Source organism: Cebus imitator, unplaced genomic scaffold, assembly GCF_001604975.1.
Source record: "Cebus imitator isolate Cc_AM_T3 unplaced genomic scaffold, Cebus_imitator-1.0 Scaffold111, whole genome shotgun sequence".
Taxonomy (NCBI): domain Eukaryota; kingdom Metazoa; phylum Chordata; class Mammalia; order Primates; family Cebidae; genus Cebus; species Cebus imitator.
Genome location: NW_016107426.1, coordinates 3486105 through 3512080, shown reverse-complemented (window position 1 = coordinate 3512080; position 25976 = coordinate 3486105). Strand labels below are relative to the sequence as shown.

The 25976-nt window shown below is 41.3% G+C and overlaps 2 protein-coding genes across 5 annotated transcripts in view; both read right to left on the bottom strand.

The window, feature by feature from the left end:
* HRG (histidine rich glycoprotein) overlaps positions 1–2656 on the bottom strand; it is an 11357-nt gene extending 8701 nt beyond the window's left edge. For 2 of the 3 annotated variants that reach the window (XM_017538427.2, XM_017538428.2), the window contains exon 1: positions 2397–2656. In XM_017538427.2, the coding sequence (XP_017393916.1) occupies positions 2397–2579 (183 nt within the window). In that variant the 5' untranslated portion in view covers positions 2580–2656. The remainder of the gene's footprint in view (positions 1–2396) is intronic. The other variant, XM_017538429.2, reaches the window with a different exon arrangement.
* Positions 2657–10465: 7809 nt separating this feature from the next.
* On the bottom strand, positions 10466–23243 carry FETUB (fetuin B). 2 transcript variants are annotated; one of them, XM_017538426.2, is made up of 7 exons: positions 22877–23243; positions 22443–22553; positions 21038–21125; positions 18049–18218; positions 16894–16995; positions 12128–12211; positions 10466–11214 (listed from the first exon to the last, which is right to left on the bottom strand). In XM_017538426.2, the coding sequence occupies exons 1-7, from the start codon at positions 23099–23101 to the stop codon at positions 10849–10851; spliced, it is 1146 nt and encodes a 381-aa protein (XP_017393915.1). In that variant the 5' UTR covers positions 23102–23243; the 3' UTR covers positions 10466–10848. The 2 variants fall into 2 exon arrangements, with proteins under 2 accessions (XP_017393915.1, XP_037597894.1); XM_037741966.1 differs by lacking the exon at positions 22877–23243 and adding an exon at positions 21966–22033 and having other exon boundaries at positions 22443–22530.
* Positions 23244–25976: the final 2733 nt, after the last annotated feature.

Below are 25976 nucleotides of genomic sequence, written 5' to 3'. Positions count from 1 at the left end.
TTTTAATTAAATTTTCTTTAAATAACTAAGCATTGAAAACTTTACAAACGATCAATTATCTTAAAATGGTTGAGATTCTTTTTCCTTTTATCCCTTAAATAGTTTAAGCCAGGGTGGGTTTTTGTAGACACCCCTATTTTCCAAGGGCATGCAGATGCCCTACTTTTGTGTCATTTCATCTATTGATTCCAATAAATAGCTTCAATAAGTTACTTCCAGATTTTCTTTTTGAGTGGTCCTGATGTGTCTTTTGCCCATGAACTTTAAGAAGCTATCACTAAGTGGCAGCGGTGGGTTAGCGGAGGTGTCATCACCTATACACGCCTAGAAGTTTAGGTAATGACGGCCTCATCAGGGCCTCCAATCTGTCCTTGTAGTTGTGTCCTCTCGCCCAGGTCTATTCCTGAACATGGATTTTCTGCCTTGATGTCACTGTGCCCAAAGCTAAATCCTCTCTCTTCCCTTGCAAACCGGCTGCCTCTCCACTTCCCTCGTCTTTGCCAGTGGCACCATTAATTACATACTGCCTTAGCCTCTGGGGTAAAACATGTAAACTTACGAGATGTCTCTCTTGTCCTTGCTTTTGCTGTCTAGTCGCTAGGCTCTGAATAGCCTTTCTTGTAAATGTGTCTCATGTCTATTCCTCAGTCTCATTGCCCTGCCTCCCACTACCCGAGTCTCATCCTTGTTCTTTCATTCCTGAATACGTAAATAGCTTTCTAGTTCATGTCCCCATCTTTTGCCTCAGTTATCCCAGGCAGGCCAGGTATGCTAGCTCTCAGTGGTAGCTCTGTGTGGAGGCATCCTGTGCCCTAACATGTGATGATGAACCTGGCATGGGACTAATGGTCACTGAATTACTGGTTGAATCCTAAATTCCTGCACACCTGTTCTCTGCAACCCGCTGTGCCTCCCTCTGTGATACTTTCAGAAGGGTAAATTGTCCTCTGCAGTACTCCTTGTCTGGCCTCGCTAATTTCAGTTTTTCCATCAGAGGAAGAGTAGGCTATTTGGGGGGCTTAGAGGGAGGCTTCATGTCTCTCTGTAATGTCTATGAGCTCCTAGAGTCCAATTTAGGCAGGCATGTAATCTAAGTGAAGACTAAGCTTGCTTCACCTCAAGACAAGCCCACAGGCTCTGCTCCCACCTGATGGCTGCTTCAGAGCCCACATGGAACTTCTGGAACCCCCCTGCTTATATTCAGTGGCTCCCTAACACCCTTCCTCCTGATTCCCTACCCTCCTAGAAGTGGTGGTGCCAGGAATTCACCAGGAACACCTTTCACAGACCTGTTCAAATCCTACCGACGCATTATTACACAGCGGAAGCCTCCTCCCATCCAGTCTCACTAAATCTCCCCTCATTAAACTGCTCCAGTACATTTACCACTCCTTTTATCAGTTGGCTATTGTTGGGGCTCAAAACATGATACCTCAAAGTATGGTACTTTGTCATGCTGAGTCCTTTGAACTGAAGGAAATGGGAAGGGCAAGACCTGTCTGACCTTCTCCTGCCCCTTGTTCTCCTACTCTGCTTTCTCCCCCAAGCCATAGCAACTAAAATTTCTCTTCTCCAGGGCAAATCACAGAAGATGGAAGCCCTCTCCCTGAAAGCATCCATAAATCCTAAAATGTGAATCTAACCTTCCCCCTGGGTCTTTCTTTGTAGGAGCTGGCCATAAAGAAATTCTCTGACCTACTCTGTTTGATAGTAGGTGCTCAGATCTGCATACCAGAGGGATCCTGCTCCATACTTGGGGGCAAGAAATGCCACACAGAGAGGTCAAGGAGAATTCAAACAGACAGACCTTGCGGGTCCTTCCTTCTTTTGTCCCATCTTACTTCTGCATTCTGTACACTCTTCATCAATTCTAAGTATGCAAGTGGGCAGTTTCCCTGGATATCTGGGTCTTCATTTATGAAGACTTCTGTGTCAGGTAAACCTTGGGTTAAATACATTTGAATATTTTCTTCTGTTAATCTGTCTACCAGTTTTATTTCAGGCTCAGTCAGGAGCCTTAGGAGGGTTGAGAAGACTTTTCCTTCTCTCGAGTTTATCCTAACTTACACAGTTTGCCTGTATGTGCCAGCATATTATCATTTCCTGGAGGCCAAGGGCCATAGTTTATTCTAATGTTTCTCTGGCAGTACTTAGCATGTAACTGGGCTCAGCATAAATGCTTATATGTACTCACAAATTAAATCATAGTTAAGGGCATACTAATACCAAACGTTAGTCTGAAGGAAAAAAGAACAATTTAGAGCAGCCACAGAAGCCAAACAGAAAACTCTGACCAAAGCCATCCATTGTGCAAAGCAGTAAGCATTGGGGGTAGAATCACATTTGCCCCCGGTGCATAGTCTCCCAACTGAACTCTGCCATTGGCCATTCCTCACCACTCTGTCCAAATGGGCATCAGCAACCCGCAGCAATTGGAAAAGGTAGCCATCCCGTCGCCTTTTATTGATCAGGTCTAGAGCTTTCTCAGCCTCCGGCTCAATAGCATTGCAGTCAGTGGGACTCACAGCACACGAATACTGCAGTGTGATCAAAAGCAGTGCTGCAATGAATGCCTTCATTTTGTTAAACCATCCCTTGCTATGATCATCCACCGCGGAGAATTTTATACAGACTTTCTGAGACACACGCAATTAATTAAACAAAACCTTTATACATTTTCCTTGTGTAACTGAGGATGTTCACCTTGACCCTGAGTTCAAATAACCATCAACAAGCTGTAAATGATTAGTGGGTCCTGGGGTCAGAAAGTTGAGAAATGCTGCTGATGAGAGGGTGGAACCGTGATCTGCACAGATCTGGATTTTTCTAGTAGGTAGCAGATCCAAAGTACATTTTTGAACATAAGCACTGCCTATGCTGATGTAGGCGGGGGGTCTAGGGGTAATTTTCCTCCATTTGCCTGTCTGTCTCAGCTGGAAATCTCCATCATCAGTCAGTTGATCATGGCACTAAAACTCCTCAGTAGATGGCAGCTGCATTATCTTAGAGAGGTAACATGTTAAACAGGTACCATCATAAAGGAAGTGACTTTAGGTGAAATAGAATAATTAAGAGGCTATCATTTTGAGGTCAGATCTGAATTTCTAACCTGGCTCTGTTACTTTCTTACCGTGTACTGCTGGGTAAGCAACAAAACTTATCTGATTCTTTGCTATTGTTGATGTTGTTGTTTTTGTTGTTTGGGACGGAGTTTCACTCTTTTTGCCCAGGCTGAAGTGCAATGGCGTGATCTTGGCTCACTGCAAACTCCACCTCCCAGATTCAAGCGATTCTCCTGCCTCAGCCTCCCAAGTAGCTGGGATTACAGGCATGCGCCACCACACCCAGCTAACTTTTTGTATTTAGTAGAGACAGGGTTTTACCATGTTGGTCAGGCTCGTCTCAAACTCCTGACCTCAGGTGATCCATTCGCGTCAGCCTCTCAAAGTGCTGGGATTACAAGGCATGCGCCACCGTGCCTGGCCACTTATCCAATTCTTAGTTTCCTCATTTATAAAATATGGATTGTTACCTCTTGGCAGGCTTGTGTGATAATTAAATAAGAAAACAACCAATATGAAGCAACCAATATAATTCTTGGCCTAGAGTAGATGCCGAATAAGTGATGCTATTTATTATTATTATGTGCCCGCAAAGAAGTTGGGGACACCTCATGTCATCCCAATTCTCGGTGGCCCTCAAAGCATGCCAAAAAGAGTTGGTTCATGTGGAAGAGGATGGTGGTGACAGCAAGAGTCAAATAGTTGGATGCCCATCCCACTGTGAGATGGGATCAGCAGTGGGGGAACTGGGCTCTGACACAGCTGACCCCCTACCCTCACCCTTCAGAAGAAACCTATATACCTACATGTAACCCTCAGACCAGAAGAGCCAGCAGCATCAGAAAGGACCAGAGGGAATCAGCCTAGGTTCCGTCTTTACTACCCACAGCCAGTTAGGCATCATTGCCATTCCTTCCTGTTCTGCCTCTACCGTAAGTATCTGTGAGGGTCTGCACTCGTGCCTCTCAGACTTGGCTTCATATTAGAATCACCCCATGAGCTTTAAAAAGTGCTGATGTCAAGGACTCCCTCCAGGACAATCTAATCAGAATCTCTGGGAGTGGACTCTGGTATGAGTCGTTTTAAAACTCCTAGGTGATCCAGTGTGTGTAGTCAAGGTTGAGAATTACTGGGATTCTAGAGACAACTGAAGAGAGGGAAAGGATTTGAAGAGAGAAAGAAAAGGGAGGTATATGAAAAGTAGACCTCATTTCCACAAGTCACAGGGTTAATGAGTGCAACATGTTTTGAATAATGTTTGCCAATGAACTTTTAATGTCAGTAACCCTGGCTTTTAAATACCCAATGGGACCAGTCCATTATAACTGAGAATGACAGGAATGTAGGGAATCTGCTCAAGGTGTTTTTAAAAGGCTGCAACTCACTGGGGAAGGGGAAAGCTACTGATGAAAACAAAAACTATTTTGAGTTTTTGTTATTATGAGTTGAGCTCCTTAATGAAGCCTTTCTATTATGACTATATTGGCTGCACCCTACATGGGATGTCCTGGGTGAGCCAAATGCTGGTGTAGGGAAAGGAGGGGAATGTTGACGGGCTGGGAAGAGGCATCCAGAATAAGAATATGATTTTTCTACAGTACTGATCTGCTGAGAGTAAGGGTACCTCAGGGAACCATGCATCCTCTTCCTCTTGCTTTATTGAGTCTTTAAGAGCAATACAGTACTCATGATGCCATTCTAGCACCTGGAGTAGCTTCAGGGGAGAGGGCACATTAGGGTGCTGGGACAGTCATGATTGGGAGGAGGCAGAATGGTAGTAAGAGAGACATTCTGTCCTGAGGACTCTAAATGATCCAGAAGTGACATTTGGCTTTGGGGATGGTTCCTGTTAGCATTAGGGGAACCACAGAGTGGCCTCGGATGGAAGTGCTGACTTTATACAGATGGTATCTGGGCAAACTAAGGCAGGTAGAATCTTCATCTTCACATTTTCTTTTCTTTCCTTGTTCTTTTTCTTTAGACAGAGTCTTACTCTGTTGCCCAGGCTGGAGTGCAGTAGAGTCATCTCGGCTGACTGCAACATCCGCCTCCCAGGTTCAAGCAATTCTTCTGTCTCAGCCTCCCAAGTAGCTGCAACTACAGGCCCCCACCACCACACCTGGCTAATTTTTGTGTTTTTAGTAGAGACATGGTTTCACCATATTGGTCAGGCTGGTCTCGAACTCCTGACTTCAGGTGATCCACTAGCCTCGGCCTCCCAACGTGCTGGGATTATAGGAATGAGCCACTGCGCCCAGCTGTCTTAACATTTTCATTCTGCATTTAGGTTATTTCTGGGTGTCCTGGCTATTTTATCAGAAAAAAGAGATACCTAACTGACTTTTTTTTTTTTTTCTTTTTGAGACGGAGTCTCACTGTATCACCCAGGCTGGACTGCAGTGGTACAATCTCAGTTTACTGCAACCTCCGCCTCCCAGGTTCAAGTGATTCTCCTGCCTCAGTCACCTGAGTAACTGAGATTACAGGCGCGTGTCGCCATGCCTGGCTGATTTTTGTGTTTTTAGTAGAGACAGGTTTCACCATGTTGGTCAGGCTAGTCTCGAACTCCCGACCTTGTGATCTGCCCGTCTGGGCCTCTCAAAGTGCTGGGATTACAGGTGTGAGCCACTGTGCCCAGCCCCTTAACAGAATTTTTATACTTTAAAGCTTTTTGACTCATAATAGAACACACGCTCTTTGCAAAAAATGTGGAAAATACAAAAAGCATAAGGAAAATTCACCTCTAATTCTACAACCATGAGGAAAACCAACTATTTATAATATATAATTGCTTCATACACTTTTTGCTATTTGAATATATGTAATATATGTATTTTGCCGGGAGCATCACGCACTGGGGTCTGTTGGGGGGGACTAGGGGAGGGACTGCAGGGGGTAGGGAGTTGGGGAGGGATAACATGGGGAGAAATGCCAGATATAGGTGATGAGGATGGAGGCAGCAAACCACATTGCCATGTATGTACCTATGCAACAATCCTGCATGTTCTTTACATGTACCTCAGAGCCTAAAGTGCAATAAAATATATATATATATATATTGCATCATTAGAATCATTCTATACATACAAGTGTTTCTTTTCCTCCACTGTAGTTGAGTATGTATTTACTTATAACCTCTATTTTTTTCAGGTATTAATAAAAACCATATAAACTTTATAAATGTTTTTGTGTTTTTATAGGATTTTAAAATTTTGAGTTATTTTTAAGTATACAATTTTTAGTCATAAATATAATCCCTGTGCAAAGTAAAAAAGCAAACAATATTTTAGAATATTATAAAATAAAAATTAAGCCTCTTTCCTCCATTTCTCACCCCCCAAACCCTTTGCCAAGATAAGGACTTTTAACAATTCCTTGTTATATGTGGTTTAAATATTGTATTTTCCCTTAAGGTTTACCTTGAGAACTTTCTCAGATCATTAAATATTCTTCAGAAAGATTATTTTGAGATTACATAATATTGCGTGTTATATATGTGTTAATGTATTAAATGTTCCCCAAGTTTTGGCCATGCATATTTGTTCCAGTTATTTGTTCTTATAAGTCATGCTACAATCGACCTCTTTGTAAATCTCTATTTCTTTGAGAATCACTAGACTGGTTGACAGAATTTTATGACATTTAGTTTTTTATAATAGGAGTCACTTTTTAAAGAAAACACAGTTTTTGTCAGCTCCTGAGTAACTGGGATTACAGGCATGCACCACCACACCCGGCTGATTTTTATATTTTAGTAGAGACGGGGTTTCACCATGTTGGTCAGGCTGGCCTCAAACTCCCGACCTCGTGATCCACCTAGTTTGTTAATTTACTTTAAAAATGGGCTTTATTATTTCAGAGCAGTTTTATGTTGACAGCGCAAATGAGTGGAGAGTACAGAGTTCCTATGGAGCCCCTACATATGCCCCTCACACTCACAGTCTCCCCTACTATAAACCTTTGCACACTAGCAGAGCATTTATCACAACTGATGAACTTACAATGACACATCGTTATCATCTAAAATCCATGGCTTACATTACCGTTCACTCTTGATGTTGTACATCTACAGGTTTCAGCAAATGATGAAATGTACCCACTGTTGTAGTAGCATACAGAACAGTTTCACTGCCTTAAAAACCCCTGTGCTCCACATACTCCATCCCTGTCTCCTTGCTAGCCACTGGCAACCAGTGATCTTTTTACTGTCTTCATAATTTTGCCTTTTCTAAAATGTTATATAGTTGGAACCATACAGTATTTAATCTTTTCAGATTGGTTTCTTTCACTTGGTAATATGTATTTAACCTTCCTCCATGTCTTTTTATGGCCTGACATTCATTATTTTTTTTAGTGCCAAACAATATTCCATTGTCTGGATTTACTTATCCGCTCACCTGGTGAAGGACATCTTTGCTGCTTCCAAGTTTTAACAATTACGAGCAGATCTGCTATGAATATCCATGTGGGAGTTTTTGTATGGACATAAGTTTTCACCTCATTTGGGTAAATACCAAGGAGTGTGATTACTGGATCATATGATAGGAGTATGTTAAGTTTTGAAAGTAATGCCAAACTGTCTTCCAAAATGACATACCATTGCATTCCCAGCAGCAATGAATGAGAAGTTCTTTTGCTCCACATCCTTGCCACCATTTGGTATTGTCAGTGTTCTGGATTTTGGCCATTCTCACAGATGCGTAGTGGTATCTCATTGTTATTACAGTTTGCATTTCTTTGATGACATATGAAGTTCACTAAAGTTCAGCATTTTTTCAGATGTTTACTTACCATCTTTATATTTTTTGGGGTGAGGTTTAAATCTTTTGCTTATTTTTATTTTTAAAACTTCTCTTTTAAGTTCATGGGTACCTGTGCAGATTTGTTATATAGGTAAACTCATATCATAGGGGTGTGTTGTACAGATTATATGTCACCCAGGTACTAAGCCTAGTACCCAACAGTTTTTCTGCTCCTCTCCCTCCTCCCACCCTCCAGCCTCAAGTAGGCCCCAGTGTCTGTTGCTTCCCTCTACCTGTCCATGTGTTCTCATTATTTAGCTCCCACTTCTAAGTGAGAGCATGAGTTTTCTGTTCCTGCATTGGTTTGCTAAGGATAATAACCTTCAGTTTCATCCATGTTCCTGCAAAAGACACGGTCTCATTTTTTTTTTTTTTTGAATGTTTTACTCATTTTTAACTTGGGTTTTTCATTTTCCTGTTGTTGAATATGTTCATTTTAAACATTCACCTGAGATAACTCTTAATATTATATAACTAGAAATACCCAGCTCCCAAAATTTTGTTGTAGATTAGTGTTAGCAATTTGCAAACTACTGATGACTTGAAGACAAGAGCCCGAGATCAGTAATAAATGCAGCATTTTGCAACTGTTGACAAGGGTGTAGATTAGCTTGTCTGCCTGGAGTCTCCAGAGTAAGAAAAAAAGATCAAGGACAGAAAGCCAGAGAAACAGCACCTGAGAGATGAGCCAGAGAAGAGGAACCAAGGTGGGACATGAGGGGGAGTGGTCAGAAAGATAGAAGAAAAACCTGGAGGATGTGGGGCAAAGTCTACTTGAAAAAGTCTAAAAAGCAAGCAAGGTCAGCATTGCCAGATCCTTGAAAGTGTAAGTAAAAGTGAACAGAAATGCTTCTTTTTTAAAAATTTAGAATAAAAGATTGTTAGGGAACACCAAGTCAGTGGGTTATAGGAAAAGAGATGGATTCACATTACAGTGACCTAAGGAATGAAGAGGTGGTGAGGAAGTGGCAAGCATGGGAATAATCTAGTTTTTCACAAATTAAGCCATGGAAAGAGAAAGGAGGTGGTAGGTAGGAGGAGCCACAAAGTTTGAGGCCCTTCCCCATCCTTTTACCAGTGTAGAAGGGCCTTATAGCACACCCCTTGGGAAACCCCAGTTGGGGCTTGTAATGGTTTCTCTCTGTTTGCCTCAGGCCCATCCTTTGACTTTCTCTGCCTGGCCTTGTCTGCTTCTTTCAGGCTGGCTCCAGGGAAGTGAATAACCCAGGCTCCCCTGCTGGCTAGTTTACTATTGGGTTCAAAGAGCCAATGGGAGGAGGAGATTGGAAGGAAGCAGGAAGGGAGGGGAAGGGAAGGGTACTTATTCCCTGCTCCTTCCCGCTCCAGCACCAGGTTCTGCAGGGGCTGCACCCCTCCACCTGCAGGGTGGCTTCTCCAACGGACAGCTCCAATAGATCGGGGAAGCCAGCCACTCCTGCTCCTGCTCAGCATCAGGTGGCAAAGGCTCCTGATGCTGATGCTGTTGTCCAGATGCCTCAGCATCCCTTGACCTTCCCTTCGCCTGGGCCACAAGCCTTCACTAAAGTTCCCTTCACTGAAGTCTTTTTCTTTTTTTGAGACAGAGTCTATCTCTGTTACCCAGGCTGGCAGCATACAGTGGCATGATCTTGGCTCACTGCAAACTCCACCTCCCAGGTTCAAGCGATTCTTCTGCCTCAGCCTCCTGAGTTGCTGGGATTATGCCATGCCTTCTCCCTCCCATCCTGCTTCCTTCCAATCTCCGCCTCCCATTGGCTCTTTGAACCAATGACCTAAGAAATGAGATCTAAGGAATGAAGACATGGTATACCACCAAGCCCAGCTAATTTTTGCATTTTTAGTAGAGACGGGGTTTCACCATGTTGACCAGGCTGGTCTCAAACTCCTGACCTCCAGTGGTCCACCTGCCTCGGCCTCCCAAAGTGCTGGAATCACAGGCGGAGCCACCGCACCACACCAACTAAAGTCTTTTTAGTTGAGCCACCTGAGTACAATTCTGCTTCTTTCAGACCCTGACCAACAGGGTGTAAGACCCCACATGACACCCCCACGTAATCACTTCCTTATGAGAAGCAGATAAGAGGAACAGAGTGCAAATATTGTCTACTTCTCTTATGCAATTTACCCCAAGGCCTATGTGCCTCTTCTAATAGCGGCCAGGATAGAGGACAATAGCTGCATCTGCAAATTCTGTCAAAATGTCCAGCGTCCTATCTGGTGTGCAGGTGTGCATGTGCACATATATATTACTGAATGAGAGGAAATTGATCCTGCAGTGTTTGAAGGATGAAAAGCATAGACTATAATTGAATGCTATAATGGGCCCTCCCCTGTCTGTCCTGGAGAAATTATAACAGTGATGAGAACTGTCATGGTCTGGTACTCCCAGTGTCAACCACAGGCCACACGTGCACTTCTCTTCCATGTGTCCCCAGTTCTAAGTGAATTACCTCACTCTTGAGACCTAGAGACTTCCAGACAGATGAAAAGAGGTAGAGGGTTGGAAATGGTATGGGCCATATGCAGCTAATACCTGTCCTGGAATTAAAGGGAATTTAGGGACTAAAACTGTGCTGGGTCTCAGTTTCATATGTCTCTTGGTGTTAGGGAAAGTATCTTTACTCATGCGAGGCTTTCATGCTGAGATTTGAGCACATATATACTGCTGAAAGGATAAGAATCTTTCTAAGTGAGTGGTTGAAGACATACAAGAGGCATCTATCCACGGCATGAGACTGCTCAGTTTAGAAGGGGATGCAGCCTGGGGTACAAGGCAGTGTACAAGGTAGAGTGCAGCCCAAGCAGCGGGCTCAGTCTCATTATTTCCATTCCCAGTCAACATGCCATTCCCAGTCAACATGCTGAGACCAAGAAGAGTCAAAAAGGTGTCCTTCATTAGCCACTCTCTACGTGTGGGCACTCTGTCTCTCTGCCTCTCATCTCATGCGGTGCACCATACCCCTACAGAAGACTCTGTGTGATTCTCACGGTGGAAGGACAAAAGGGCTAGGATTCTTGGCTGGCCCTGGGCACTCAGCAGTGCGTGCTTCTTTGGGGAAAGGCAGGACAACCAGCTTCTTCTCCACAGGCCCCAGGAAGAGGAAGGAAACATCCAGGGTTTCTCCCTGAGAATTCGTGGCTAGATCCAGATGCACAGGGAAGGCCTCTTGAGGGCCCTTTTCCTGGGAATTTTCATCATCCAAGTCAGGAAGGTATTGGACAGATCCTCTTGGCCCAGCTTTGTAGGGGGAGTCTCGCGGGGGTGTGTTTTTCTGCTGGGATTCTTTCACCTTGGGAAGGCTTGTAGGTTTCTGGTTAACAGCAGAGTTTTCACTTCCAGTGGCTGGAGCCTGGAATGAGAACATTTTTAAATGCAGAGTTCCATAGGGAAAGCCCTCCCATGCCTAGTACCAGCCTAAGCTGATCTGTGCCTTTCTGTTGGAACATTTCAAAGGGAGACTAGGTAGAGGGATTAGAGGGATAGATCTCCTGGTGAAAGGGTTAAAAAATAAAACAGATAAGGGCCAGGGGTAACCAAGACCTGTAGAAGCTTAACTTAAGTCTCACAATTTCAGAGCTGAATAATGGCCCAGAGAGATTCAATGACTCACTCAAAGTCTCCAACAAGCTATCTTTCTGTTTTCAGTAGTGGCAGCAGCAGGTGCCTTTCCTTGATTGTTTATTCAGTACCGGGCCCTGTACAGCACCCTCTATTCAGGTCCTTTAACTTGCTTCTCACAGGGATCTGAATGATGCAGGTGTTGCAATCCCATTTTATAAACGAGGCAGACAAAACTCAAACAGATGTGCCTTTTACACAGCTCACAGGTACCAGAGCAAAACTGGATCCCAACTGTCCTGTTTCAACTGCCCTCTCAAATATACCAGGCTACCTTACAATAAGTGCTCAATAAACACTTCTGGAAAGGTACTGAATGTTTTCATGGAAATGATTTCTCCCTGTGGCTTGAGGTAAGGTTTCTTTGGACACTGAATTTAATGTCTCAGAAGCTTGAATGACATCCAAGCCTGTAGCTCCCTGTTTCCGAATTTGTCTTGCATACTCTACAGGACCATATTGTGACTAATGCAAAGCATAACAGGTCTTTGACCAGCTACGCTGTGGGTGTGGCCTCTGGGTAGCATGAGGAAAGTGGTGAGCAAGGTGGTTGGGAAAATCAAAGCTGGGGTAAGGTAGTGGCAGGTAGCTATAGATAATCTGCTCTTCTTCACAGAAAGACATGCAGTTAGATTGAAAAATACCTGTGCTACAAAGAAGTCACAAGTCGCAGAGACAAGCTCTTCCAAACGTGCTTGTATCCGATAACCGTTGCAAATACCAACAGGCTAAAAGACAGAGAAAATACAATGTCATGTGAGTATTACCAGTGATCATAGATGGAAATCAACTAGCTTTCTCCTTGTGTAGTTACACAGCCAATCAACATTTTTATGCTTATACCATGTAATAGGTAGACTCTGAGTCAATTCTTTCTAGATCACTCCTACCAAGAAATCATCCAAATTAGGTGAAACTGCCTCCAATGTCTATACAACTTCTACCTCTTGGCCTTAGTGCTACTTTAGGGTCAATTAGAAAACTTGCTTTCATCTTTTATGTAGCCGCCCTTTAAGTATGTTCCACCTGAGGTTTCTCTTCTCAGACAAAATGACTCTCAGCTCAAGTTTCTCTTTACTCGAAAGTAAAGTAACTTTGTTTCTTTACTCAAATGTTATAGTTATTTAGAATAGAGATAAATAAAAAGAAAATTAAGACCTGTAAATTACATGAAAGATACCTGTTACCTGCAATGATTTGATTTCTTTTCTTCCAATCTTTTTTCCTATGCATATATTTTTTTCTTCTACAAAATAGTCATGTTATATGTATTATTTTATAACTGTTTTGTCACTTAGCAATATTATAAAAACCCTTTTATGGCATTGAATGGTCTTCTAGGATTTTTTAAATAATGGCTACCTAATATTCCTCTGTGATATTTAAAAAGCTCTCTTTTATTGGATGGACAAACTGAATCTATTTTTTTGTTGTTGTTTAAACATTGAAGCTATATTTTTTCGTGAATTCCTAGTTACTTCCTTAGGATAGATTCCTAGAAGAGGAATTTTAGGATCATACACTATGCAAGCATAAATAGAATAGTACAATAAAATGTTTCCTCAATTTCTAAAGAAGAGCTCTTAAGTCTATCCACACAACATTTACTACATGTGTCTAAAACTAAACTAAAAATAGAACTACCATTTGATCCAGCAGTTCCACTACTGGTTACCTACCCCACTCCCCCACCAAAAAAAAAAAAAAAAAAAAAAAAAAAAGAAAGAAACCACTGTATGAAAAAGACAACTGCATTTGTATATCTATCATGATATCATGTCCTTTGCATCAACATGGATGGAACTGGAGGCCAGTATCCTAAGTGAAATGACTCAGAAACAGAAAGCCAAAAACCACATGTTCTCACTTAAAAGTGGAAGCTAAAGAAAGGGTATACATGGACACAAAGTGGAGTAACAGACATTGAAGACTCCAAAAGGTGGGAGGGTGGTGAGGGACGAAATATCACCCTGAGCCAGGCACGGTGGCTCACACCTGTAATCCCAGCACTTTGGGAGGCTGAGGCAGGCAGATCACTTGAGGTCAGGAGTTTGAAACCAGCCTGGGCAAATGGTGAAACCCCATCTCTCCTAAAAATACAAAAATTAGCCAGGTGAGGTGTCAGGTTCCTGTACTCTCAGCTACTTTGGGAGACTGAGGCAGGAGAATCGCTTGAACCCAGGAGGGAGAGGTTGCAGTGAGCCGCGATTGCGCCACTACACTCCCAGCCTGTGTGGCAGAGCAAGACTCTGCCTCAAAACAAAACAAAGAAAAACAAAACAAAACAGCAACAAAAAAAGAAAAGACAAAAAGAAATACCACCCTGAATATAATGTACACTATTTGAGTGATGGGTACACTAAAAGCCAAGACTTCACAGCTATGCAATATATTCATGTAAGAAAACTGCACTTGTATCCCTAAACCTACAAAAAGAAAAATAAGTGTCTAAACAGATTGCCTAAATATTATTCTGTCACTCAGTTCCAGACCATATGAAAAGAAGACTAGAAATTCCTTAAAAAGGGACAATCCATTAAAGTATGAAGTGCCTGGGAAATGGTGTTTCAGCCTTTTCCTTCTCTTCATCATCAAGTCACAAAGGGGAAGGGCTCTCAGAGAACCTTCTGGAGAAACTGCAGGTACCTGGACCAAGTAGAGCCTGGCCACTTCCAAGCTAACTCGGATTTGCTGAGCTACCAAAGTTCACTGGCCTACCTGGTGCCGACACTAGAGTGGATCACAAATTGGGAGTTTATGGATGTGCTGAACATGTGAGCCCTAGAGGCTAGGGACACATATGGTATCCAGAGTTAAAAGGGCAAAGTAAAAAGCGATTCTTTTCAGATGACATGATCACGTAGAAAATCCTAAGAAATCCACCAACAAACTGTTAGAACTAATAAACGAGTTCATCAAGGTTACAAGATATAAGATCAATATTAAAAATCAGTTGTCCTTCTACACACTTGCAATGAACAATCCAAAAATGAAATTAAGAAAACAGTTTAATTACATTAGCATAAAAGAGATAAAATTTACCAAGGGGGTACATAGAACGTTTGTACACGGAAAACTACAAAACTTTGTTGAAAGAAATTAAATGAGTTCTAAACAAATGGAAAGATACCACATATTCATGGACTTGAAAACTTAATGTTAAGATAATGTACTTTCCATATTGATGTACGGATTCAATGCAATCAAATGTATCAAATTTCCTACTGCCTTTTTAAAAATAGAAAATGAACAAACTGGTCCTAAAATCAGCATGAAAATTCAAGGGATTCAGGATACCAAAGCAATCTTGAACAAGAAAATCAAAATAGGAGGACTTAAACTTTCCAATCTCAAAACTTACTACAAAGCTATAGTATTCTAGATAATTTATACTAGCATAAGCTTAGAAGTGTGGATCAATGGAATAAAACTGAGATTTAAGAAATAAACTCTTAACATTTATGGTCAATTGATCTTCAAGAAGTATGCCTAGACAACTACGTGGGGGAAAGAATAGTCTTTTTAATAAATAGTGCTGGGAAAATTGGATGTTCACTTGCAAAAGAATGAAGTTGAACTCCCTACCTCACACCTTGTACAAAAACTCAAAACGTGTCATAGGCCTACATATAGGAGTTTATTTCTTTACTCTCAATTTTATTTCATTGATCTATATATCATTCTTATACCACCAAGACACTGTCTTAAATACTGTAGCTTTGTAGTAAGTTTGGAGTTTGGGAAGTATGTCTTCCTATTTTATTCTTTTGGTTCAAGATTATTTTGGCATTCTGGATCCCTTGCATTTTACACATGTAAATCTTGGTGATTTGGGATTAGGCAATGGTTTCTTAGATATGACATTATTTCTTATTCAAAATAAGAAAAAATAGACATAAATAGAACTTCATCCAAATTTAAAACTTCTATAGTTCAAAGAACATTGTCAAGAAAGTGAATAGACAACCCAGAGAATGATAGAAAATATTTAAAAAGTATATATCTGATAAGGACAATGTATCCAGAATATGTAAAGACTCTTATTATTCACCAATAAAAGGATAAGCAACCAGAGTTTAAATGAGCAAATGGTTTGTGTAGACGTTTTTCCAAAGAAAACATACTAATGGATAATAAACACATTAAAAGATGCTCAACATCATTAGTCATTAGGAAAATGCAAATAAAAATCATGGTGAGATACCAATTCATGCCCAGTAGGATGGCTATAACCAAAAGAAAGATGATAATAGGTATTGGCAAAGATGTGGAGAAATTGAAACCCCCATACATTGCTGATGGAATTGCGAAACTGATACAGTCACAGTGGGAAACAGTATATCGGTGAAAGGGTTAAACACAGAGTTGGGTTTTTTTTTTCATATAACAGCAATTCCACTTTGAGGTATATACTCAAGAGAAATGGAAACATATGTGTACATAAAAACTTGTACACTTTTTCATAGCAGGAAACAACTCAAATGTCCACCAACATGGACAAACAATAAACAATATTTGTGCAATAAGACATTATTTGCTAAGGAAGAGGTAAAACTATATCTATTTATAGATGGAGAAACTTGAAAACATTATGCTAAGTGAAAGAAGTCAGACACAAAAGACCAAATGCTGTATGATTCCATTTATATGAAATGTCCGGAATAGGCAAAGCCATAGAAACAGAAAGTACCTTAGTGGTTTCCAGCTGCTGGCCTGGGATTTGATACACAGAGATTCTTTAATTAAGTATTCCACAAAGTAAGGTGACAGTGGGGAATGACTGTTAGTGGATGTGAGGCTACTTTTGAGGCTAACGAAAATGTTCTAAAATAAGAAAGTGGTGATGGTGGCACAACTCTGTGAACATACTAAAAACGACTGAAGTACACCTTAAATGGATGAATTATACAATGTGTGAATTCTTAATAAGGCTATTATTATAAGTCACTACGAGGAAAAATATTCTTGGTGCATTTTGGCAGTTGTACTCCAACACATCGTGCCAGTTTAAATTCCCACCAGCTGTGTTTCAGATGGCTTCAAGGCATGCTTTCCTTCTTGGATGCCTCTTTGAATGAAGGCCTGTTTGACTTTGTCCTTCTTAAAGAGTGGAATGGAGCACCATGCTGTATTACAAATGTAACTGGATTGGGTCAGACCAAAAGCATTACCCACCACTGAGATGTCTATATTTTACAGCTCCATATAATCACTTTTGCAACTACTGATGAAAATTGCACTTAAAATTGAATGCAGCCTGGACCTGTCTAATCTCTAATTAGTCAGTTGCTCCTTGAGAGAAAGAAAAGCATCTCATGCCTTATGACATCTCATATGTAATTCATGCTCCACAAACACTTAAAGATGATCTGTGAACACTCAAATTGTGAAGGCATTCAAGAAAACTCACCACAGAATCAGAGGACTGAAGTGAACAGCTGCTGGCCTGGGATTTGGTACACGGTGATTCTTTAATTAAGTATTCCACAAAGTAAGAAGGGCCAACCACCCACTGTTATGAGACAAGAGTAAGACATAAAAATCAAACATTTCGCCTGGGGAAAAGACCCAGGTTTGGCAGCATTACATCTACAGAAACAATATGTCACCAGAGGCATTGTCAATGCACATATCTGTTGTTCTGCAAATGCCCACACTGATTAAGCCATGTTCCATGATTTAGTTATTATGTTTATAATCGCACACCTTTCTTCCCTTCTTTAAGATTTGAATGGGCCCTAAACACCTTATTTTGATTAGTTGATTTTTCCTTATGTAGAATTGTCTTTTAGATTTTTCTGCATATGAATGAAGTATCAGGCCAGGTGCAATGGCTCATGCCTGTAATCCCAGCACTTTGGGAGGCTGAGGAGGGTGGATTGGTTTGAGTTCAGGAGTTCAAGACCAGTCTGGACAACATAGTGAGACCCCATCTCTACAAACATTAGCCAGGTGTGGTAGTATGCACCTGGAGTCCCAGCTACTTGAGAGGCTGAGGTAGGAGGACTGCTTGAGCCCAGGAGGTGGAGGTTGCAGTAAGCTGAGATGGTGCCACTGCACTCCAGCCTGGGTGACAGAGTGACTCTGTCTCAAAAAAGAAAAAAAGAGAGAGAGAGAGGGGGAAAAAAGGAAAGAAATCAACATAATCTAAATACAAATGAGCCTTTGTTTTCCCTAATCCATAAAATTCAAGACCCACTCTAGGCCTTAATGTAGAATAAAAGTTATGTTGTAAAATGGTCCATAATCAGTCAGGTATGAGAAGGTAGCAGTGAGCAGTGGACCTATGGACGATTCCCTAAGGAGACCAGGAGTCCATTTCTCTTCTTGCCTTAAGGTTGGGGAAGCAAAATCAAGTCACCTGACTCTTGTAGAAATGCCATGGAATAACTTAGAAACTGAAACATGACAGACTGTGTATCAGATCTACCAAAGTGGGGAAAATAGAGAAAGCTATTTTGGTTCTAATCAAAATGAGTGCCTCGACATTCTCCTCTCAGCTTAGGAACCTACAGCAGCAGTTATGAGATGCACTGTATAACTGGCTTGAGCATTTTAGCCTTACCTGGCTAGAAGCCTTGGTGATTTTGAAGAGAGAATACTGCTTAGATGTGCTTCCATTGTTGTATTTTGCAAGAGACTTGATGGCAGCCTCCAAAACTTGGGGATATGAAGAGTCGGTAGGTAAGGGGCTTGGGCAGTCAGGACACATCATGTGAATCTTTCTTCTCGAAACTGTTGATGCCAGTAACATACATTTTTAAATATTATTGACTTTGAATCCTATAAATCATATGACTGTAAAGAGGCAAGGATGGGGCAAGGAAAACATTTTCTGGAATAGAAGTTAGCTGTCAGCAGTGTTTTCCATAATGACCATGTATTACTTTCACAATTAAAAAAGAGAACAAAGCAAAGCAAAGTTTTCACGTCACACACATTTACTCTGAGAATTTTGTTCAAAGACACGTGATGTAGTATATTAATATAGGACCTTTTCCTCCAACAAGTTCAATATCTTTTCTCATTATTGACTCTGTAAAGTAGACTGAGTGTCTTAAAAGATTGAGATTTCATTGCTGCCGTGTCATACTTACCTTTCAGTCCCTAACACCGAACGTCATATCTGATACATAGAAAGTGCTGAGTAAATGCTTGTAGAATGAATGGATAAGTGAATGACATAGTAGAAGGTGGAAGCACATCCTGTTTGGTTAGAAACGCAAGTGAGATCTGTCAAAGGGTACAAATTTACAGCTAGATAGGAGGATAAATTCTAGTGTTCTAGAACACTGCAGGATGACTACAGTTAACGATAAGATAAAATTCCAAATAGCTAGAAGAAGAATGTGGAATGTTCCCAACACAAGGAGGTAATAAAGGTTTGAATGCAGTCTGGACCTGTCTAATCGCTAACTAGTCAGTTGCTCCTATACTAGATGGATATGCTAATAACCCGATCTGATCATGATACAGTAATTATGGAAATATCACTATGTATGCCACGAATATGGATAACTATTTTTCTCAATAAAAATAAAAATAGATTTAAAAAAATAATAAAGGAGGAAAAATGCAAGTGAGCCAGAAAACAAAATTGGTCAAGTCGCTGTGTGACTGGTTAGAGTGATCACACCAAGTACAGCCAGAATTTCTATTTGGGAGGAGCTGAGGGCAGTAAGCCTCATGTGGAAGGCAGGATGGAGAATTTATCTTGAAGCTGCTTTTGCAGAGCAAACACATTGTTTTGAGTGATTCTGTGTTTATCTGCATGTATTTGGGGACTGGGGGAGAAAATGGGGGACTTACATCCACAGCTTGTCACTCCTGAATCATCACCACCTATTACTTCCTGACCTCCCATAGCTCTGATATCTATGACTTCCATTTAAGTTCTGAGACTGTTTACTACTTGCTGTTCTAGTTTATCTTAGGTGAATCCTGCCTTCATAACCAGGAACCTTAAACTGTGCATAACAAAATGTTTGCTCGCTTGCCTTGTTATTCAAAGCAACCAGCAGCATTCTTATCTCCTGGAGCTTATAAGAGATACAGGATCTCAGGCTTGGACCCAGACCTATGGAATTAGAATTTGCACTTTAACAGGATCCAGCAGGGGAACCACACACAGGTAGTTGTTTGAAAGGTGACCAAATTCTGTTTTCCCTCACTATGGTTGCTCTCTTTCCAAAGACTTTGCCTTGAAAAAAGGAAGACCCCAAGTAAATGCGTGTACGTATTTCAAATGTCATTAGTTTCAGCCTCATTTCTAGTCCATGTATTTACTTAACAACATTATTGACACCTTCTACATGGTGAGAAGTAAGGAAGGGCGCAGCAAGGAGGAAGAAAGGATAAAGGATAAAATATTCTTTTTTTTATTGCATTTTAGGTTTTGGGGTACATGTGAAGAACATGCAAGATTGTTGCACAGGTACACACATGGCAGTGTGATTTGCTGCCTTCCTCCCCTTCACCTATATCTGGCATTTCTCCCCATGCTATCTCTCCCCAACTCCCCACCCCCCACTGTCCCTCCCCTATTTCCCCCCAACAGACCCCAGTGTGTGATGCTCCCTCCCTGTGTCCATGTGTTCTCATTGTTCAACACCCGCCTATGAGTGAGAACATGCGGTGTTTGATTTTCTGTTCTTGTGTCAGTTTGCTGAGAATGATGGTTTCCAGGTTCATCCATGTCCCTACAAAGGACATGAGCTCATCGTTTTTGATGGCTGCATAATATTCCATGGTGTATATGTGCCACATTTTCCCTGTCCAGTCTATCATCGATGGGCATTTGGGTTGCTTCCAAGTCTTTGCTATTGTACACAGTGCTGCAGTGAACATTCGTGTGCACGTGTCCTTATAGTAGAATGATTTATAATCCTTTGGATATATACTCAGTAATGGGATTGCTGGGTCAAAGGGGATAAAATATTCTACATGATATAAGACATGAGACCCCAAATCATTATGTGTTCCCTGAGTAGTTTAGGCAAAGCTTTATGTGGATGTATATTACAAAAGCATCATTCCTTTCTAGAATAGAGAACATTGTAGAAGAAAATGGTGGTGGTCCTTAAAGAATAGGTGTGTTCTAAGGTCAGAGGTCATCAGAGGAGGGCAGTCTCAGCAGAGGGAGAGGCACAAGCAAGATGCAGGGACTGGAAAGTGCAGTACGTGTTCAGAAAACCGTGTGTCATCCAGTAGAATGGAGTGTAGAGTTGGCGTAGTCTGGGAAGTAATGGCAGAGATAGCAAGAAAGGAAGCCTGAGGAACAGTCATAGAGATTATGCCATTTATGTCAGACTGCAATTTTAAGATCTGATGCAGGATATAAATGTAGAGATAATTTAGTAAGATTAATTGTGGGAAGAGGAGGAGTATAGGATGAATTTCAGTAGGGAGGTAAGTACTGGAAATATTAAGAAACTGACATTAAGAATAAACAGCGAATAAGAATGAGAGATACCCTATACACTCTTGGCAAAGCCCTAGTTAAGTACCCTTTTTCATCCTTTATTAAAATTAACAAAATCATAGTGATTTCTTACCTGGGCGAAGAGTACAGTTATAAGCAGCTAAATAGAGAACTCTACTTGGGTTGTTCATATAAAATATTGCTTTGCATTGACCATAAACCTGAAACCAACAAATACATTTTATGACTAGTGAATGCAACTACGAGCTTTAAAAATAACTCCAAAATTAAAGTCAGACATTTTCTTTTAAAGTACTTAGAAACTTAAGATCAAATTTTGTGGTTTTGGTTGGGAGGAACTGCAGTTGATGATCAAACTGTTTAACCTTTTCCTAGGACACAGCTAGAATACATTTCCCAGTCTCCCCAGCAGGTGTGACTGTGTATAACTGAGTGCTAACCACAGGAAGGTGAGCAGAAGTAAGGTGTAACCACTTCCAGGGTCTCCCATGTTCTCACTGTCCTCTACGCTCTTTCTCTGTGCACAGCTTGGTGCAGATGAGCAGGTAACCAGGGAAGTCATGAGCTGAAGCTGGCAGAGCCTAGAGCCATGGTGTGGAATAAACGAGTCTCAAATCACCCCTGGAGCAAAGCCCCTGTCTAACCCGGAACTTCTACTTTCAACTTTACACATATGAGAAATGAACTTCTGTCATGTTAGAGTCAGTATACACTTTTTGTGTATGTGTTTTAGTAGCTAGTGTCACCATAACAAACATAATTCACAACAGGATATTCACTTTTCAGAATCAAGTTGGGTGCAATTTGACCAACTGGCTACATAATTAGGAAAAATATCTTGATCAAATAGTTTGCTTCTAAACACTAATATCACAATCCTGCATTCATATTGTAAAGTTTTATATCAGTTAATGAAAATCACCCCAGGATAATTAAGAATCAAATGAAATGGATTATCTATTATCAAGTCTCTTCTATGATCATCTTTAAAAGATTAATTCTGCAGCGCTTTATATTCTGTGGTTTCAGGAAATCCTTACATGGCACCCTTGAAAGCTTTCATACTGCAAGTCATCCATTTTCCTCCCCTCAAACCTCACATCAGTGTCTGTTAAAGCAAAACAAAACCAAATAAAACAAATAGACAAAGCTCTACCTCCATTGCTTCTGCAGTCTACATTAACCCCACATCCAGGATACTCACACCTCAGGTCTTTTTCTCACAATTTAAACTCTGGTTCAGAGCCTAAAGGAGGGTCTTGGAGGAAAAAAAAAGTCTTGGGGGCAGCCTTTCCATCCTGTTCCGTATGACCTCAATGGGACTTCTCAGAAACCCTTCTCATGAGTTAAACTTTGTTCTGTCTAGAGCATTAAAATAAACTCATGGGCACCTGCCAGGAGATTATAAAGTGGGACATTTGAAAGATGGCAGACATTGAGCAACCTTGACCCTGAAGAAAGAGGCACCTACTTGCCTTCCATAGGGCCCTTAATGGTTTATGAAAACAAGCACTCACCGATTTATGAAGCAACCTCACTGTGCAGTCTTGCCATGCCTTCTTACTGAGAACATGGCAGTCAGTCTCAAGCACATCGAGTGTGAGATAGAACAGAGATCCCAGGCCATCCTGTGGGAAGGGGTGGAGAAATGCAACATGTTTCACAGGAAGCAGAAACCCAGAAAACTGCACACAAAAAATCCCCGCTTTATGGGAAAGCCAAAGGATGTTTGTGAAGATCCCTATACACCACTGAACCCGACACAAGTGTCAGAATAGGATCACTGTTAACACTTGTTTTTACTAATAGCAAGTACGTTGTCGCTTACCCTGGCAGAGGAGAACAGTGTTCTCAGCAGGGCTTCCAATTCGGAAGGCACCTCCCATCATGTGACTCTGGGCTCCCTTACCCTGGCCAGTCTCTCCAGCTTGCCCACATGCCTGTTACTTGCCTGTCTGTGCTCCTGGGCATCGTTCACTCGGTTGAGGCTCAGCACATAGCCATCCTTTCGGTCTTTGTTAATGTCCTGCAGGGCAAAGCCTGCAACTGCCAGCACATCTGAGTCATTGCAGCCCCAGGAGAGCAGAGGCAAGGGATTGAGAACCGGCCTGGGTGGAGACACTGCTCCACAGCACAGGGCTAGGGTGCAAAGAGCCAGGGGAAGGAGCAGATCCATTCTGTGGAGAACAAGTCCAAGGATGGGTCAGTTTGTGGAGCTGCAGGGACTGCCTGGCTTGTAAGGCTCTTTAAGGCAGACTTGAGCAGTTTTGTTATAATTGGAAGGGCTAATCAAGTTTACCTTGAATTCTGAACTTGAATTTTCCTAAGTCAGTACTTTGGATAGAATTTGCTAATGATTCTAACCTTAGACCCTTGAGCAACCTCATATCCACCTGTGCATACACACAAATTTCAGTTTCCCAACTGTTTCCTGAGAAATCATAATATTTGTTCAAGTCTCTTATGATTAGATTCTGATTTGCTGGTCCCCTCCTGAATAGGAATATGGAGGCCTGCCCCATACACCCCCTCTACCCTAGCACCTTTGCTGTGGAGATCTCCTTAGCCACTCTAATAGTTATCTCAGGTCCCAGTGGTGCTTGAATTCAGACTTCCTGGCTGACAGTCTGTGTACAAAGCCCTTGTTAGATCAGGAAGGTGGTTGAACCCCACAGTCATCTGTCAGAAGCACAGATGAGATTCCTTAAGCCTTTTAGCCATCTGGGTGGAAAACGTTCTACTTATTGTCATTTAGGTTATCTTTAAACAATGGCTTTACTTAAGGGGAAAAAGTCAAAGACACATCAAAAGCTCTCTCATCATATTTCAAGCCTATTCTTCCTTTTATATGTATGGAAGCAAACTTATTAAGAGACTAAAACCTGATACCCTTGCTAAGAGAAAGGTACTGTAGGGCAGGTGGGTGGGAACACTACAAACACAGTGATTGGGACTATTGCCTTCTTTTTGAGCTTTTATTTGTGGTTCAGAAAGGTTCTACTTATTGGAATCATACAAAAGATAATTATCTTTTTTTAAATTGCATTTTAGGTTTTGGGGTACATGTGAAGAACATGCAAGATTGTTGCATAGGTACATACATGGCGATGTGGTTTGCTGTCTCCCCATCCCCCACTGTCCCTCCCCTAGCTCCCCCCCACAGACCCCAGTGATGCTCCCCTCCCTGTGTCCATGTGTTCTCATTGTTCAACACCCGCCTATGAGTAAGAACATGCGGTGTTTGATTTTCTGTTCTTGTGTCAGTTTGCTGAAAATGATGGTTTCCAGGTTCATCCGTGTCCCTACAAAGGACATGAACTTACCGTTTTTTATGGCTGCATAATATTTCATGGTGTATATGTGCCACATTTTCCCTGTCCAGTCTATCATCAATGGGCATTTGGGTTGGTTCCAAGTCTTTGCTATTGTAAACAGTGCTGCAATGAACATTCGTGTGCATGTGTCCTTATAATAGGACAATTTATAATCCTTTGGATATATACCCAGTAATGGGATTTCTGGGTAAAATGGAATTTCTATTTCTAGGTCCTTGAGAAATTGCCACACTGTCTTCCACAATGGTTGAACTACTTTACACTCCCGCCAACAGTGTAAAAGTGTTCCTATTTCTCCACATCCTCTCCAGCATCTGTTGTCTCCAGATTTTTTAATAATTGCCATTCTAACTGGCATGAGATGGTATCTCAATGTACTTTTGATTTGCATTTCTCTAATGACCATTGATGATGAGCATTTTTTCATATGTTTGTTGGCCTCATATGTCTTCTTTTGTAAAGTGTCTGTTCATGTCCTTCACCCACTTTTGAATGGGCTTGTTTTTTCCTTGTAAATCTGTTTTAGTTCTTTGTAGATTCTGGATATTAGCCCTTTGTCAGATGGGTAGATTGCAAAAATTTTTTCCTATTCTGTTGGTTGCCGGTTCACTCTAATGACTGTTTCTTTTGCTGTACAGAAGCTCTGGAGTTTAATTAGGTCCCATTTGTCTATTTTGGCTTTTGTTGCCAATGCTTTTGGTGTTTTAGTCATGAAGTCCTTGCCTGTGCCTATGTCCTGAATGGTTTTGCCTAGATTTTCTTCTAGGGTTTTTATGGTGTTAGGTCTTATGTTTAAGAAAAGACAGTTATCTTTTAAAAACTTTTTATTTCAACAAAAAAACATATCAGCAATAGTTTGTCATGAGAGAAAAGAGACAAAGTGGAAAAGAAGCCTCTAGATGAAGTTATCATAGAAGGCGATCTATAAAGTCCTAGTCCATGAGGTAAGTAACCATCCCCTCACTCTCTCCCTACTTTAGCCCTTCTCCTTCCTCCTGTCTCTGTCCAAGAATTCTGTGTTCAAATAAGTGTAGGAACTGCTGCATCCCTTTGTGTGCTTGCTGGTATACAGTGGTAGCTATTGGGTAATCCTGATAGTTACTTGTAACTCAACAAGCACTTATTGAGCAACTCCACAAATGCCAGGAACTGAAATAAGATTCTGGGGGAATCAAGGATTGATAAGACTTCTAAGAGTAATAAGATACAGTCTGTTATAGTTTAAATATGTCCCCAAAGTTCACATGTTGGAAACTTAATCCCAATGTAACAACGTTGAGAGGTGGGATCCTTAATAGGTGATTAGGTCATGAGGGCTCCACCCTCATGAATGGATTATGCCATTATCTGGAAACAAGTTCCTGATAAAAGGATGCATTTGGTTCCTTTTTCTCTTCCTCTCACCCATGTGATGCCTTCCACCATGTTATGATGCAGTATGAAGGCTCTCACCAGGTACAGCCCCTTGATCTTAGACTTCCCAGCCCCCTAAACCATGAGCCAAAGCAATTTCTGTTTATTATAAATTGCCCAATCTGTGATATTCTGTTATAATTACACAAAACTGACTGAGGCACAGCCCTAATTAATTCCTGGAGGCAAATAGTTTTTGAGGATTGATTTATAAACTCAAATCTAAAGATCCCAGTTCTGTAGACATGGGCTGTAGGCATTGTTTTCAAATAGGAACAATACTAGGAAAATGGGTAAGGAAAC

Bases quoted from the DNA above. Each gene is read 5' to 3' on its own strand.
- FETUB (XM_017538426.2), bottom strand. From the start codon at position 23,101: ATGGATCTGCTCCTTCCCCTGGCTCTTTGCACCCTAGCCCTGTGCTGT. The intron at 22,554-22,876 runs GCAAGTAACAGG...CCCTTCCCACAG, and splicing joins ATGCCCAGGAGCACAGACAG to GATGGCCTGGGATCTCTGTT. The intron at 16,996-18,048 runs GTAAGGCTAAAA...GTCTCATAACAG, and splicing joins TCACCAAGGCTTCTAGCCAG to TGGGTGGTTGGCCCTTCTTA.